Genomic DNA, 16,869 nt, shown 5'->3' on the forward strand with positions numbered 1-16,869 from the left:
TATTCGACTCCCTATTTTTTGCCCTTCATAGCAAGTCATCCTGGACTTAAGTTTCATCAAGATAATGCCCAGCCGCACATGGCAAGAGTTTCTACAGCTTATCTTCGTGCTTGATAAACCCTATCTTGGCCAGGAAGGTCGCCCAATCTCTCCCCAGTTGAGAACGTTTAAAGTATTATGAACAATGCCCTCCAACTAGCTCGGTATTTTGACGACCTAACGCGCTGATTGGACAGAATGTGGCACGATATCCCTCAGGAGAACATGCAACAACTCTATCAATCAGTTCCAATAGCTGCTTGCTTAAGGGCCAGAGACAGACCAATGTTCTATTGACTAGCTCAATTTTCGAAGCACTTTTTAATGAATATATCATCCAATTCTTTCAAAATTATAACCATTTTTCTGTGAATGTACATTTATATCCTGTCCTTTCTGCCTGCTGCTACCGAGCCTATATACCCTCGTAACTTTCTCTTCTATTCCTTCTCCTATACGATGTTCAAATCCCTCTAATTACAGTAGAGTCCCATTAATCCGAACTAATTGGGACCGAACCTTGTTGGGAGTGCTGATTTGTTCGGAATAGACTGAATTACGGTGACGAGTTTTCTGGAATGAAGTATACCAAGAAGATAAGTAGGTACACCTTGGTAACAGATGGGAACAAGTGTGGGAACAATGGCTCACTCTCACTCCCTGCCCTTATTGTTGCTATGCATTGTTGAGACCTTTGTAGTGTCTGCGGTCAGTGCACTGACAGTTGGCTCGCAAAGCGCTTGGTTATGTTAGTTATCGATTGCTGGCACGCGTTAACAGTTGTATTCGTTCAGCTGTAGTGGTGAACGTATTTTCATCATGAGTAAATGTAAACCTACAACTTTAACTCTCAAAGAAAAACTGAATGCTTTGAAGCGGATAGACAATGGTGAGAATGTATGTAAACTGGGAGCAGAACTGGATGCTGGTAAAGCAACCATTTTTGATTGGAAGAAGAACCGAGTGAAGCTTGAACAGTCCTGTGCAACGTTTTCGGGAAAAACACTCGAAATTCGGCAGCCTTTGAAGCAGCCCCAGTACGATAAAGTGGATGAAGCTCTTTTCCTTTGGTTTACGCAGGAAAGAGAAAGGGGAACGCCTTTGAGTGGAGCACTGGTTTAGGAGAAGGCTGTTTACCTTAACAAGTTAATGAATGGTGATGAGTCTTTTTGTGCGAATACTGGTTGCTTGAAAAGATTCAAAGAACGTCGTGGAATCCTTCAGTTAACAATTACTGTAGAGAAGCTTCCTTCTGACCGTGATGTAGCGAAGGAATACTTGGGTGAGTTTGAAAAAATCATAAGAGAGAGAAAGTATTCTCCCCATCAAACTTACAACGCTGACAAGACTGGCTTTAATTTTATGGCATTGCCAACAAAAAGCTTGGCATCAAAAGCAGAAGACCATGCTCCTGGTTTTAAAATGTGCAAAGATCGTGAGACTTTATTAGCGTCCAGCAACGGTGCTGGTAATCACAAGCTGCCTTTAATGTTGATCGGCGTATCTGCTAGGTCCAGAGCTTTTAAAAACTGCAACATGAAGTCCCTGTCCGTATATTATCGCAACCAGAAAAAAGCATGGAAGGATGATAAGCTGTTCAAAGAATGGTTTCACGACCAGTTTTTTTTCCCTCTGTTCGACGGTTTTCTAAGGAAAATCATTTGTCTCCCCGTGCAACCCTTTTAATTGATAACGCGCCATCTCACCCAGGCACTGAGGAATTAATTGATGGAAAAATTGTGGCGAATTTTTGCCGCTGTATTTTACACTACTTCCACAGCCGACGGACCACGGCACACTGCAAACATTAAAACTAATTTACAGAAAACAATTTTTAAGAATGCTGATCCAAGATGATAGCATTCCTTTACTGGACGAAATAAAAACTACCAATGTGAAGGATGTTGTTTATTGGACCGCTAAGGCTTGGCAGAATATTTCAGAAAATACTCTGAGAAAATATTGGAGAAAACTGTGGACATCTCTTGAATTTCAGGACAACCTAGTTGAAAATGGAGAGAAAAATCTACTACAAATGATACAGACAATCCCTGGATGTGAAGAAGCTAGTGAAGGAGACGTAGATGAGTGGATGACATGTGTGGAGAACCTTACTGACGCTGATTTAGTTGCTGCTGTGGCTCAAGACCAGGGAGAAGTGGACTGCTGTGACGGAAGTGACAATGAACCTGAAAGCGACAAAGAAGAGCTGGTGCCACACAGTGACGCAGCAGAAGCCCTTGACGTCGCCATACGTTAGTTGGAACAACAGCCCGCTGCTACACCTGCTGATTTCATGTTTATGAGACGATGATGCAGCTATGCGTCATATAACAGACTGTCTTCATTAGGCCAAAAACTGAATGAGTTTTTGTTCTCTAAAAAGTAGGGATAAAATGTCTGCTGTATTTTACTAAGTCTGACAGCTTTTCTTTCATTGTTATACATTGTTTAAACCTAATGTTTTCTTGCCAAGTTTTCTAATACATGTTTACTGTACTGTGTAAATTAAAACAGTCTGTATGTACAGCAGTTTACCGCACAGTTTTCCATACTTAGACTAACCTTTTTCATGTTCGGATTAACCGAACGTTCGGATTACTAGGATCCGGATTAGCGGGACTCTGCTGTATTAGTTTTTCGTATCCCTTTGTATTTTTATTACCCGTTCATTATTCTCATATACTTTCTCTATTTCTTCATCTTCTGCTTGTATTCACAGTGTATTAACTGTTATTGGTTGATACTGATGAGCTAAATCCTATCACTGAACTGTACACAGTAATTCACTCTCTGCCCTACTTTTCTGCTCAAACCTAATCCTGTTCCCATTATCCCAACTTAAATAAGAAGGCATATATCTGATGAGACCAAATTCTCGTCTGATCAGATACATACCTTCTTATTTCAGTTGTGTGGTGACTACTGACGGCAAATTCTGGTATGCTGCTGGGCAGTTCGAAGTGAAACTGAAGAGTGGCTGCACGGTAAACTACCTTAACAAACAGTTACAAGGAGTCACGACACGCAACCAGTGTTTTTCCGCGACCATACTAATAATCATAGTCTGCCACCGTGTTTGTTTCTTGCAGACAATTCCGTAAACTGCACTTAAAATATTAGGATTGGAATAGATTCCTTGAAATAAATATTTAGTAGCTCTGGAAGGGAATTATGTGGTAAAGTAATTCAAGAATTGGATGTCTCTGGCCTTCGCTATCTGAAAGCTATCCAGTAGTAAAATGCTTCATCGAAATGAAAAACCATCTTTTCATTTTACCGTTGCTCTTTGGAATATTTGGATGAAATACAATGGAGCGAATTACATCACAGGTAGGCCGGAGTTTGTGTTTGACAAAGAACGTACATTTACATTTAACGAGACGTGACGTGCAAATTCCTCGCCACTGTTTCACGACCCACTTGTTCGTTGCTAACAGTCATATAGAGAATATGTTTCCTCGGGGGAAAGCCTTTAAGCATGTGAAACCTTTAGATACACCGATGAAAATTGGCGGCATGTGCTGCTTACAATGCGATATACACTCAGTTTTCCTTCTCTGAAAGCACTTTCGTGACACTCTGCACAAGCTATCAGCACTTCACCTAACTGTAGCCTTAAAATCAATTTGGTAATAAAAATTTTCCGAAAAACATAGTCCAAATGACCTTCTGTAATCTTATTATATATTTATATAGATATTCACTCGACGGTATTTTCTCTAACCCCCAAGATTCAAATGATCGAATAACTCTTTTGTGGACAGAGGATCATGTCGTTGAGAGACGGATAAACCTCAGTCTGGTACTCATCGATCCCACTGAAACTCCAGGAATTTACAAATTAATTTATTTCCTAATTTTAAGTCGGAAAGAAAACATAATTCTTCCGTGTGCTTCGCCACAGATCTTCTGCGTGTTGTATATGCTCCATTTTTGTAGTTGAAATAACACATCAGTTTATAATATGATGACTGATAACCTTTCTGATTTGTCACGCATCCGATTTTGATGTCATATTCTGCCGAACGTTGGTGCAGTTTTAACCGAAAACATTCCCTTAACACTGGCACGACAGCCTGTGTACAAACGACGATTTTCCAAAATTTTAGCCAGGTAGCTTCAGTGAAAGGAACGGAAAAACTGGTTTGAGTAGCTTGTTTGTGAGTACAAACGAAAGCTAATATAGTTACAAAAGTAATCCTATAGACACTCAATCCATCTAGCGAAACTGACACATAATCTCCCAATCACCGGCATTAGGCGGCTCCACCACGTACCTGGTCTATGATTTCCTGGCCGTACCAGCAAAAGTGGGCAGTCTGGTTGATGTATGCTGGGAAAGTCAGCACTTTCTTCAGAACGGTTGATCTCTTCGCGCCCGGACGGAAAGCCTGGCAAATACAAATAGAAATCTGCATTATATTTGAGCTTCTGAAGTGATTATTACAACGAGACGTGGCTGTAACATAGGCAGCGAGTGATTCGTGTAGAATTTCTTTAGCTGAAATGTCCCCAAAAAAAGTGTTATGTGGCTACACACAGGGGCTTACAGGATTCGCCTTTACAGTACTTCCGACCGGAAGGGGAGTTATTTACTAGGACAGTCTACATGCTTTAAATATAACAATGGCTATTTCTGAAATAAACTTGTGGCACAGGTAATATAAAGCGCAATGACGTTTCTGGTATGGATCTAGCGCAGCCCGAAGAATGATTTGGTGCAGTTCTTCACTCTGATCTCTGCTGTGCAAGCCTCTTCAGCTCTGTATAGGTACTACAACGTATATCCGTCTGAACCTATTTACTGTATTCAAGCCTTTGGTCTCACTCTGTAATTTCAACCCTCCACGTTCCCCATCCAGCGGGTATTGTAAAAGACTGGCATTTGAGCACCATTGGTTCTACCCTTCTTGCGATTCCTTGTTCCTCGAAGTCACATAATCTGCTTTTCACTCATCATTCACCCTTGTTCGTTTACACTAGCATTGCGGTAAACACTTGCACCAAAGTGTGAGAGTGAAGTGACTCGTCAACTGGAAACGCGTTCCAAATTTGATGTACACTGAACAGCAAGATTCTTGTGGGCAAAACGCTATGTTGCACAGGGATTCACTATGTAAATCTGGCGGTATGTGGAGCAAATGTAATGTCGTGTCCAGGAATACTGAAATTGTGCCAGCAATTTGATCGCCGCGCGGGATTAGCCGAGCGGTCAAGGGCGCTGCCGTCATGGACTGTGCGGCTGGTCCCGGCGGAGGTTCGAGTCCTCCCTCGGGCATGGGTGTGTGTGTTTGTTCTTAGGATAATTTAGGTTAAGTAGTGTGTAAGCTTAGGGACTGATGACCTTAGCACTTAAGTCCCATAAGATTTCATAAACATTTCAGCAATTTGATTGGGAAGGAAGGGTATCGACTTGGATCACAGACTGTAATTCGTAGGAAAAGGGTACCATCAACCGTAAGTCTTCGTAACACTTTTATTATTTAAGCAAACAGTTTCGTCGCTTCATTAGCCACATTTTCAGGCCACTATGCAAAAGATATTGGAGCCGTCCGAACTTAGGTGCACTTATTGTAGGTACAGTACATACTGAACTGGATACCGCGGACTTCTATTTATTCTACCTGTACACTGCACACGCCCGAGGACAGTTGCCTTTTTCACGTGGGGTCCTGAAGATGACAATAATGAAGCGTCGAAATTGATTGATTAATAATAAATAAAAATAAAAAAATAAATAAATCACAGCTGCTGGTATACTTTTTCTACGAATGATTGATCAGCCGCAGTCCCACATCCACGTCTACTTATGAGTTTCCAACGATGAAGAGATTCGCGCAGAGGTTCTCGAATGGCTACGTGACCAAGGAGCAGATTTCTTTTGTCGAGGAACTAAACGATTGGTAGAATCATGTGACGGATATTTGCAGACGTGGTGAATATGAAAAACATTGTCATTTACCTACGTTCATTTGAACTCTAACGCAGAATTCAATAAACGTTTCATGGCCTGTCTCTGTAATGTCTAACTTAATTTATAAAAAAATTAAAACAAAACAAAAAATCAAGCAAATCTTGCTTAGCTACCAGTGGAACATTAACCATAATCATTTCCTTCCTCGTAATTTTGTTCGTTACGGAAATAGGAAGAACAGTACGTCTTGTTTAGTTTGCATACTACTTTTTTTCTTTTTTCGGTTCGGAACTTCCTCTTCTGAAGGCCATTCAAAAATGTATCACTGCAAACCATTCACGATAACATGAAGTTATTAGAAACGTAACAAAAGTCCGACTTTGACTCTACTCTCGTAGCACACAGGACAGGTACGTGGGGAAATATAACTCGTTGAGTGTGAACGTAGGCCTCCGCGGCCGTTGTCACAGTCAACAAAATTCTTCTGGGTTTGAGGCCGCACTCTCAACTATAAAATTCCGACGTTGCGGCAGCTGTTGCAAGGCGCCTTCCTCCGGGTGTATTGCTAACTGCTGGATGCTGCTGCTGTTGCATGACAGGGGACTCATGGGCCCCTGTTGTTCGATGGAGTCCAAACGGGGGGTGCTATGCCTCCACGGTGGCGATTGTCCGTGAGTTGACCTGACTTCATGATGATGTCCTTGCAGTCGGTTGGGACGGTGTCTTCTGGACGCATGTGCGACTTATTGGTCGCGAAGCAGGTGGAGCCATCGGGTTGTGTTAAGTCGTGGCACCCGGTGACCCAGTGCTCGGAGGAGCGGATTTGTGGACTGAGCGCACTTCTCGTAGAAGAGCTGTGCAGCCTGGCGGAACCTATCACGAACAGTAGGTATGTTGGAGACCCGGTTGAGGTCGGCGGACGGGAAGTCCTGAACTGCTGGAGAAGCACTAGTTTGTTACTTATATACTATGAAGGAGTACTGTCATTGGATATGAGGGTAAGGAGGAAAGGGTATTAGTTAATTTTATTGGTCTTTGCATTGCGTGTTGTTATTGGCGGAAATCGGTTTTTTCCACTGGGGTTTCCTTCATTGCTTGCCATTGGTGGAAATCGGCGAAAAGGAAACTGAGCGGCGTCTGCAGCGTAGCGCTGTTTACTAACTGCGCACTATCGACTCTGTGTACCCTCCGCTGTTGTGGCCTACCGCGCGCCTGTTGCTTTGCGAGAGCTGTCCTTCCGCAAAGCTGTCACTGCAGGCAGCCATGACGCTGAAAGTCGGTACCCGTCTTCTCTATTCGTATTGTCAGGTCGCTTGGCTATTTCTGTAGCCTCTCTAATCTTCCTCCTCAAACGAAACGGCTGTTTCGCCAGTACGCGGACCTCTCGAAATTCGATCTTCATCCTACACTGATACTAATGTTCTGCCACTACTGATTTGTTGTATTGTTTGAGGCGGATGTATCTCTCATGTTCAGTTAACTTTGTGCTTATTGGACGCCCACTCTCCCCTACATACACCAGTTCACATTCGCACACTATTTCATAAACTCCGGCTGCACGAAATTTGTCAATTGTATATTTTGTCGAGCCCAGAACGTCTTTTACATTGTTGTTGCTACGAAAAATCGGCTTAATACCTGCCCGACGGAGAATTCTGCCCAGACGTTCAGTAACCCTTTGTACGTATGATAGCAGGATGGTGTTCTGTGCTTCGTCCTGCAGTACCCTATTGCCCCCTCCTTCAGCGCCATGGGTTTGTGTATCATCCTCATGTCGTAGCCATTAGCTCCAAAAATGGACCTTAGGTTCTGTAGTTCAGTATTCAGATTGTGTTCATCGCTGATCCTGAAGGCTCTCTTAGTTAAAGTTTGCAGGGCCGATTTCTTTTGCGTAGGATGGTGGTGGGAGAATGCATGCAGGTACCTGTCCATGTTGGTGGGCTTCCTATAAACTGTGTCCAAGTGTAGGGAAGCAGCCTACTCACGCTGTAATAAATTCACATCAGTCTTTCCATTGTGTGCCAGCCGAATCCGCTGTAACTAGCTCTGACGTCATAAATGTTGCGCAATACTTTTAAAATCAAGTAAGTAACCTGAAACGGTTCTAGCATGTCAGGAGTAATACTAAATTAATATGTGTTGAATTTCAGTTCGATAACGTTAACCATTTTCGAAATTTGAACGTTTTTATGTAAAAATCATTGGTGCAACAGAAAAGAGTTAGAGACTTAAAAATTTATATTTGCATTCCTTTTTCATAATCATTTGATAGAAACAGTACTTTGGATCTCACAAATTAAGATTTTAGTTGAAATTCAATATTTTCTGGTTTTTGTCTTAAAAATTAAGGAAGCAAGATAGATTAAGTAGGCTAATAAATAAGGCTAGGATGTTTATATTTAAGTAGAATGGAGTTCCGCTATAATCATAAAGATGTGAGAAGTTTCAATTGAATAACTATATAACTATAGCGATAGCGTATATCCAAAGGGCAAGTTCAGAGCTCGTCTACTGCGTGTAGTGTAATTAAATTAATTCTCTCGCCCAAAATAATTGACTTAGCCACGTCAGATTTTTATTATGATTACTTACCTGTGTGCTGAAAGCACATTTAAATTGAGAGCTTCATCGGCCATCAGCAAAAGGAGCTATGATGTATTCAATGACTTAAAGTGGTGGATTACTAGCCCAGCGGCTAGTCGGGAGAGCCGATTTGATCAGGCGTTCCCTTAGCCGTCCGCACCGCGGCTTTATATATAACAACGCTGCGCGAGGAATAAAGGCCCCAGTTCTCTCCAGACGCTGAATAGCACACCATCTGTGTCGGGAGACGCGTCGCGTCGGCATCATCACTATAAACAGCCTCGGATGCCGTATAAGTTACTCAGGATACGCGTAACCATGAAATCATTTTCGAGTGAAGTGTTAATTCTGAGATGACTTTAATTATCTATCTTCAGTTTGCGTATGTCGTATTTTCACGTGCCGCCGCAGGACAGACATTCTACCATTATTTTAGCGTGGCGTTTGATGAACATAATCATCAAATTATGGCGAGCATTCACTTAAACATTTAATTTGGACAGTTATAGTTGCATCAGCGCATTAGACTCTGAACTGCTCTGTTAGTCAGATTGTGTGGATTCTTTTTTTTCATCTGTGATTTTCAGAATATAACGAAGTTTTTTTTTTCACGATCGTTTTTGATTATGAATCCCAGACAATCTCCAAATTCCTCGGAGCTATAAGCTGTAGCTATAAGTATATTTCTCAGATGAAGTGGGCACTAGGAATTCTAATTACAGGCTTCACGTTTTGCTAATCACTTTCTGGTTGCCAATATTGTAGTTAGAGAGCCAGTGTTGAGAACGGCAAAAGACAGCATAAATAATAGGAACAAAAAATTTTAAACAACATAAAAAAATGGTTCAAATGGCTCTGAGTACTATGGGACTTAACATCTATGGTCATAAGTCCCCTAGAACTTAGAACTACTTAAACCTAACTAACCTAAGGACATCACACAACACCCGGCCATCACGAGGCCGAGAAAATCCCTGACCCCGCCGGGAATCGAACCCGGGAACCCGGGCGTGGGAAATAAACAACATAATTCCACCCGCAGCCCCACATATGGTTAAACGGCCGGGAAATGAAGTGTTTCTACATTACAATTCTACATTTAAATAACAACATAAATTCCACCTGCTGCCCCACATATGGTGCATCGGCCGGCAATTGCATCTTTTCTGCAGCTACATTTTAAACAACAACATATAATTTCCACCCACCGCCCACATATGGTGAAACGGCCGGGAAATTCATCTTTCCTATCCACTAAAGTTTCTACATTACAATTCTACATTTATGGAACAACATATTATTCCACCCGCCGCCCCACAATTGGTGCATCGGCCGGGAAGTGTTTTTACAAAACATAATTAAACAAAAATAAATTACCAACAGCCGCCCTACATATGGTGCATCGGCCGGGAAATGCATAATTTCTGCATTCTACAAAACCTTATAACATTAAATTCCACCCGCCACCCCGCATATGGTCCATCGGCCGGAAATTGCATCTTTTCTGCAGCTACATTTTAAACATCAACATATAATTTCCACCCGCCGCCCCACATATGATGAAACGGCCGGGAAATTCATCTTTCCTACCCACTAAAGTTTCTACATTACAATTCTACATTTATGGAACAACATATTATTCCACCCGCCGCCCCACACAAGCTCCCCCTCAGGCTTACGGTAAACTTCCACCACGAGAAAAGGAAATACCCCGTTCTTTTCTATCACCATGTTAAAGTGAATTTTGCTGTGCTGCAGGTTGAAATGTTGGTGGAAGTTCTGAAGCTCTTCAAAATGGTTCAAATGGGTCTGAGCACTATGGGACTTAACATCTATGGTCATCAGTCCCCTAGAACTTAGAACTACTTAAATCTAACTAACCTAAGGACATCACACAACACCCAGTCATCACGGGGCAGAGAAAATCCCTGATCCCGCTGGGAATCGAACCTGGGAACCCGGGCGTGGGAAGCGAGAACGCTACCGCACGACCACGAGCTGCGGACTACTGAAGCTCTTTTTCTCCGTGTGGCCAGATAACAAAGGTGTCATCAACGTATCGTAGCCAGCATTCAGGGCGTAATGGTGCGGATTGGAGTGCTATTTCTTCGAAATCTTGCATAAAAATGTGTGCTGCGGCAGGCAAAAGAGGGAACCCATAGCTACACCGTCCGCCTGCTCATAAAAATCCCCTTTCCACCTGAAATAGGTGGTCGTCAAACAGTGGGGCACTAGTCTGCAGATATCAGGTGCGATGCTTTCCTCTGAGGTGCTCATGGTGTCCGTCACGGGCACATACGTGAACAAAGACTTCACGTAAAATCTGATCAAGCGTTACAAAAGTAAGCATACATAATACATACATACGTAATCCCCCAGTTATCGATATTAGTTGACTCTAAACCTGGTGAATGATTCCTGGCCGTACGAGCAGACAGAGATGCCTCATATTAGCAGACTTCTGACTAAAAATAGGCTATGTGAACAAGTGGTGGTAAGTTCCTATGGGACCAAGTTCTTGTGGTCATCTGTCCCTAGGCTTTTTTTTTTGGTCATCAATCTACTGACTGGTTTGATGCGGCCCGCCACGAATTCCTTTCCTGTGCTAACCTCTTCATCTAGAGTATCACTTGCAACCTACGTCCTCAATTATTTGCTTGACGTATTCCAATCTCTGTCTTCCTCTACAGTTTTTGCCCTCTACAGCTCCCTCTAGTACCATGGAAGTCATTCCCTCATGTCTTAGCAGATGTCCTATCATGCTGTCCCTTCTCCTTATCAGTGTTTTCCACATATTCCTTTCCTCTCCGATTCTGCGTAGAACCTCCTCATTCCTTACCTTATCAGTCCACCTAATTTTCAACATTCGTCTATGGCACCACATCTCAAATGCTCCGATTCTCTTCTGTTCCAGTTTTCCCACAGTCCATGTTTCACTACCATACAATGCTGTACTCCAGACGTACATCCTCAGAAATTTCTTCCTCAAATTAAAGCCGGTATTTGATATTAGTAGACTTCTCTTGGCCAGAAATGCCTTTTTTTGCCATAGCGAGTTTGCTTTTGGTGTCCTCCTTGCTCCGTCCGTCATTGGTTATTTTACTGCCTAGGTAGCAGAATTCCTTAACTTCATTGACTTCGTGACCATCAATCCTGATGTTAAGTTTCTCGCCGTTCTCATTTCTACTACTTCTCATTACCTTCGTCTTTCTCCGATTTACTCTATACCATACTGTGTACTCATTAGACTGTTCATTCCGTTCAGCAGATCATTTAATTCTTCTTCACTTTCATTCAGGATAGCAATGTCATCAGCGAATCGTATCATTGGTATCCTTTCACCTTGTATTTTAATTCCACTCCTGAACCTTTCTTTTATTTCCATCATTGCTTCCTCGATGTACAAATTGAAGAGTAGGGGCGAAAGGCTACAGCCTTGTCTTACACCCTTCGTTCTTGATCGTCCACACTTATTATTCCCTCTTGGTTGTTGTACATATTGTACATGACCCGTCTCTCCCTATAGCTTACCCCTACTTTTTTCAGAATCTCGAACAGCTTGCACCATTTTATATTGGCGAACGCTTTTTCCAGGTCGACAAATCCTATGAAAGTGTCTTGATTTTTCTTTAGCCTTGCTTCCATTATTAGCCGTAACGTCAGAATTGCTCTCTCGTCCCTTTACTTTTTCCTAAAGCCAAACTGATCGTCACCTAGCGCATTCTCAATTTTCTTTTCCATTCTTCTGTATATTATTCTTGTAAGCAGCTTCGATGCATGAGCTGTTAAGCTGATTGTGCGATAATTCTCGCACTTGTCAGCTCTTGCCGTCTTCGGAATTGTGTGGATGATGCTTTTCCGAAAGTCAGATGGTATGTCGCCAGGCTCATATATTCTACACACCAATGTGAATAGTCGTTTTGTTGCCACTTCCCCCAATGATTTTAGAAATTCTGATGGAATGTTGTCTATCCCTTCTGCCTTATTTGACCGTAAGTCCTCCAAAGCTCTTTTAAATTCCGATTCTAATACTGGATCCCCTATCTCTTATAAATCGACTCCTGTTTCTTCTCCTATCACATCAGACAAGTCTTCACCCTCATAGAGGCTTTCAATGTATTCTTTCCATCTATCTGCTCTCTCCTCTGCGTTGCACTCTCAATGTTACCACCGTTGCTTTTAATGTCACCAAAGGTTGTTTTGACTTTCCTGTATGCTGAGTCTGTCCTTCCGACAATCATATCTTTTTCGATGTCCTCGCTTTTTTCCTGCAGCCATTTCGCCTTAGCTTCCCTGCACTTCCTATTTATTTCATTCCTCAGCGACTTGTATTTCTGTATTCCTGATTTTCCCGGAACATGTTTGTACTTCCTCCTTTCATCAATCAGCTGAAGTATTTCTTCTGTTACCCATGGTTTCTTCGCAGCTACCTTCTTTGTACCTATGTTTTCCTTCCCAACTTTTGTGATGGCCCTTTTTAGAGATGTCCATTCCTCTTCAACTGTACTGCCTACTGCGCTAATCCTTATTGCTTACACGCTACGTAATCTAACTTAAACTAACTTACGTTAAGGACAACAGACAAACTCATGCCCGAGGGAGGACTCGAATCTCCCAAGGGGGGCAGCCGCGCGAACCGTGGGAAGGCGCCCAGACCGCGCGGCAGTCAACAAGTCTTCACCTTTCTGTTACAGTAATAGTGATTATTATTACTATAGGGAATATAGCAGTACACAGTTATGTAATTACATCCTAAATGAATCCTTGCAAGAAACGTCACAAGCCATAAAAAATAAGCATTTATCTGTTTGACCTTACTGATTATTTTAACATATTGTGACTAAGCAGTTTCTATTTTACGGGTAAACTGTGCCAGAAATTTTGCACTGTGTTCTGTTGCCGTTAAACGATGAAAAGATGTTCTGCGCATTATTTGTTAGACCACACATATAATGTGCCACACCTCTGTCAATGAAAGAATTAGTGTCGTCTGGAATCGGACATACGTCAAACAAAGATACATTATAATTATTGGCAGGTTAACGATGAAGAAATGCAGTGGATACGAAACTGAGTCCTGGGACCGTTCCCTGCTTTATAGCTCTGGCATGAAATTGAGAATTATTCCCTATTTATTGACAATTACGATTACTGAAAGGTCAAAAAGAAACGACACATTGGTCGCACGGAGTATAGCATTGAAGATAGTTAACTGATGAGAAAGTGTACTGTTTTCTTTATCCTCCTACTGCCTTGAGATGACTGTGTTGTCCGTTTAGCTACCTTCCGAGGGTACTCCAAGCAATTGCTGCAGTACTTACGTCCACAAATCCAAGGCCTTGTAAGCAGATGTTTACTGAATTTACGCCCAGCATGAGGACGCTCGATTCACTCATCAGAGATTCCAAGTCGTTGATGATTCTGTAACAACAATGATGGCCCGTTTCTCATCAGTCTGATGTCGAATGAAGAGCAAGGAGAAGAGACTTAGTGCGAACTAACAGCAGCACACTCGCTGTAATTGTCTTAACTTTAGCGGTGACTAAGATTCATGAAAAAAATTACAGTGAGATTGGACCTGGGATAAAGGGCGAAAAGACAGTAACTCGTGGAGGAGTATACTAAAATATGAGCATACTTTTGGAATGGTTTCATTCACATATTTTGTCTTTGTGTGAATCTTTCTTTTTTATTTTTTACTTTTTACTTTTTTTATTTACTTTTCCCCGTGTATATTTGGCCCGTCGACAATAAACATGTGCAGAGATTCTTAACTGAAAAACGAAGTAATTATATAAAATTAATCTAGTTGGAGTATGTTTAAGTAGTATAAAAGACAAAATTAAAATTCGGGGAAAAATTGTGGGAATCTCTGATATAGCCATGGCGTTTACGGTCGACGTTGCTTTAGAAAGGCATCCAACACGAAATTCAGCAATAGTTAAACGAAGATTTCTTATTAATCGTTATATTATTATTTCCTTAAATTTAGGTATAATTCGGGCAACGGCCTTGCCGCGGTGGCTACACCGGTTCTCGTGAGATCACCGAAGTTAAGCGCTGTCGAGCGTGGTCGGCATTTGGATGGGTGACCATCCAGGCCTCCATGCGCTGTTGCCATTTTTCGAGGTGCACTCAGCCTCGTGATACCTACTGAGGAGCTACTCGACCGGACAGTAGCGGCTTCGGTCAAGAATACCATCATAATGACCCAGAGAGCGGTGTGCTGACCCCACGCCCCTCCTACCCGCATCCACTTGAGGATGACACGGCGGTCGGATGGTTCCGGTGAGCCACTCGTGGACTGAAGATGGAGTGCTTAGGTATAATTCAGTTATGCCAACGGCCTTGGCGGTGTGGTAACACCGGTTCCCGTCAAATCACCTAAGTTAAGCGCTGTCGGGTTGGGCTAGCTCTTGGATGGGTAACCATCCGCTCTGCGAGTGCTGCTGGCAAGCGCGGTACACTCAGCCCTTGTGAGGCCAACTGAGGAGCTACTTGACTCAGCGGTTTGCTGAACACATGCCCCTCCATACCCACATCTAGTGACGCCTGTGGGTGAGGATGACATGGCGGGCGGTCGGCACCGTTGGGCGTTCATGGCCTGTTCCGGCGCAGTTTAGTTTCAGAATTCAGTTCTAGAATTTCTTAAACACTACCTACACTTTATTTTGAGCCCTGCGCAAAATTTTGTAGTGAATTATTTTATAAGTTGATTAACTTGTCATGATCGAAGTTCAGAGCCATGTAGACTTTTGCCGAGGACATCATATTCGCCGTTGACTGCAGAACTTAGATTTTTCTTTCACATTTGCAATTTCGCCCTTTGAGACACTTTGGTACTGCAAAAGATTTTGTTTCATTACATGTCAGACTTTGAAATCTTCCGACATGTCTACATGTCGCCGTCAAAAATAAGGCATTTCAGTGTGGAAATATAGTAACATCAGACGAGTCCGAAGCTCTGTACATCGTGAAATGATGTAAATGACGTAATGGAAATGAGCGTTTGGCGTCATTGGCCGGGAGGCCCCTTACGGGGCAGGTCCGGCCGCCTTGGTGAAGGTCTTATTACACACGACGCCACATTGGGCGACCTGCGCGCCGGTTGGGGATGAAATGATGATGAAGACAGCACAACACCCAGACCCTGAGCGGCGAAAATCGCCGACCAGCCGGGAATCGAACCCGGGTCCCTTAGGACGGCAGTCCGTCAAGCTGACCATTCAGCTATTTTTTCTTTCTTTCTTTTTTATTTTTCCACTTTTTCATTGTTTTTTCCTTTTTTCCACTTTTTTTACCGAAGAGAATATTGAAAAAAGTAAAATAAAAGAAAATATAATTTAATAACTAAAAGTAAATAAAGCACCAAACATTTGCGGCGCGATAAAAATATGGCGGCTGTGGGGTGTTTTTAGACCGCTTTTTTTAAACAAAAAGGAAAAAGGATTTTGTAAGGTATGTTTTTCTGCTTTTTTATTTCATTTATTTTTATTTTATTTTATTTTTATGCAAATGGATAAAAGGAAATCCGTTCCTCTTCGGCTACATAAACAGAATAATAGGAAGTCGTACCGTTACGACAAAGGATGCTCCATATTATAGCCCGCTGTGATTTTTTCGATGACTGTCGTCTTGTTGCTGTGTTGTTTCCGTTGTTTGTACAGTCTCATAAAAAAAAGGGAACTGGAAAGAGGTGCTGCGTTTATCTTCTCATGTCATCGATAATCCAGCTGCGAGGCGGATTATGGAATGCGCTCCAAAGAAAATTTGAAAAATTTTGCCTATCTTTATGGTTCTATCGGGGCGGACTGTAAATGACGTGAAATGTTACCAATGGTAACATCCTACCCATAAATCGTTACAAATCAATGTTCTAACTCACTGTTTACCAATTTCTGCTTTCAGCGGCAAATACGATTCTTTTCAAAAATTTTCGTAGTTAACTGAAGTAAAAGTTGCATGCAGCCCTATAAACACCAAAAGCTATATTTATTTGACAGTCGCGAAAACGACGGAAGAGTTGAAATAGACGATATTTCAGCCCCTGTGTTGTTCTGAATCACGATGCAAAGTTCTTTCAGAATAACACAGGTACTGCAACATCGTATTTATCCGCCGACACCGGGTAAGCGACTTTGAAGATGGATGAGTACGGGTTGTAGACGCATCGTTGACGAAATATGAAAGTTTGGGTCTGGTCGTAAATCGTACATGGCTAGCCATATGGTAAGGCGACGCTCGCTATAAGCGGGAAATCTGGGTTCGAGTATCGATCCGGTACTAATTTTCATTGTCTTCATACCATTTTACAGCTGATGGTTGTCCAT

At 42.3% G+C, this 16,869-nt stretch overlaps 1 protein-coding gene across 1 annotated transcript in view; it reads right to left on the reverse strand.

Annotated features, from left to right (window-relative positions):
* LOC126416448 (odorant receptor coreceptor-like) overlaps window positions 1–16,869 on the reverse strand; it is a 72,761-nt gene that overhangs the window by 18,443 nt on the left and 37,449 nt on the right. The window contains exons 5-6 of the mRNA XM_050084173.1: window positions 13,861–13,960; window positions 4,320–4,433 (exon numbers count right to left, since the gene is read on the reverse strand). Coding sequence (XP_049940130.1) covers window positions 4,320–4,433; window positions 13,861–13,960 — 214 coding nt within the window. The remainder of the gene's footprint in view (window positions 1–4,319; window positions 4,434–13,860; window positions 13,961–16,869) is intronic.

This window comes from Schistocerca serialis, chromosome 8, assembly GCF_023864345.2.
Source record: "Schistocerca serialis cubense isolate TAMUIC-IGC-003099 chromosome 8, iqSchSeri2.2, whole genome shotgun sequence".
NCBI classification, from domain to species: domain Eukaryota; kingdom Metazoa; phylum Arthropoda; class Insecta; order Orthoptera; family Acrididae; genus Schistocerca; species Schistocerca serialis.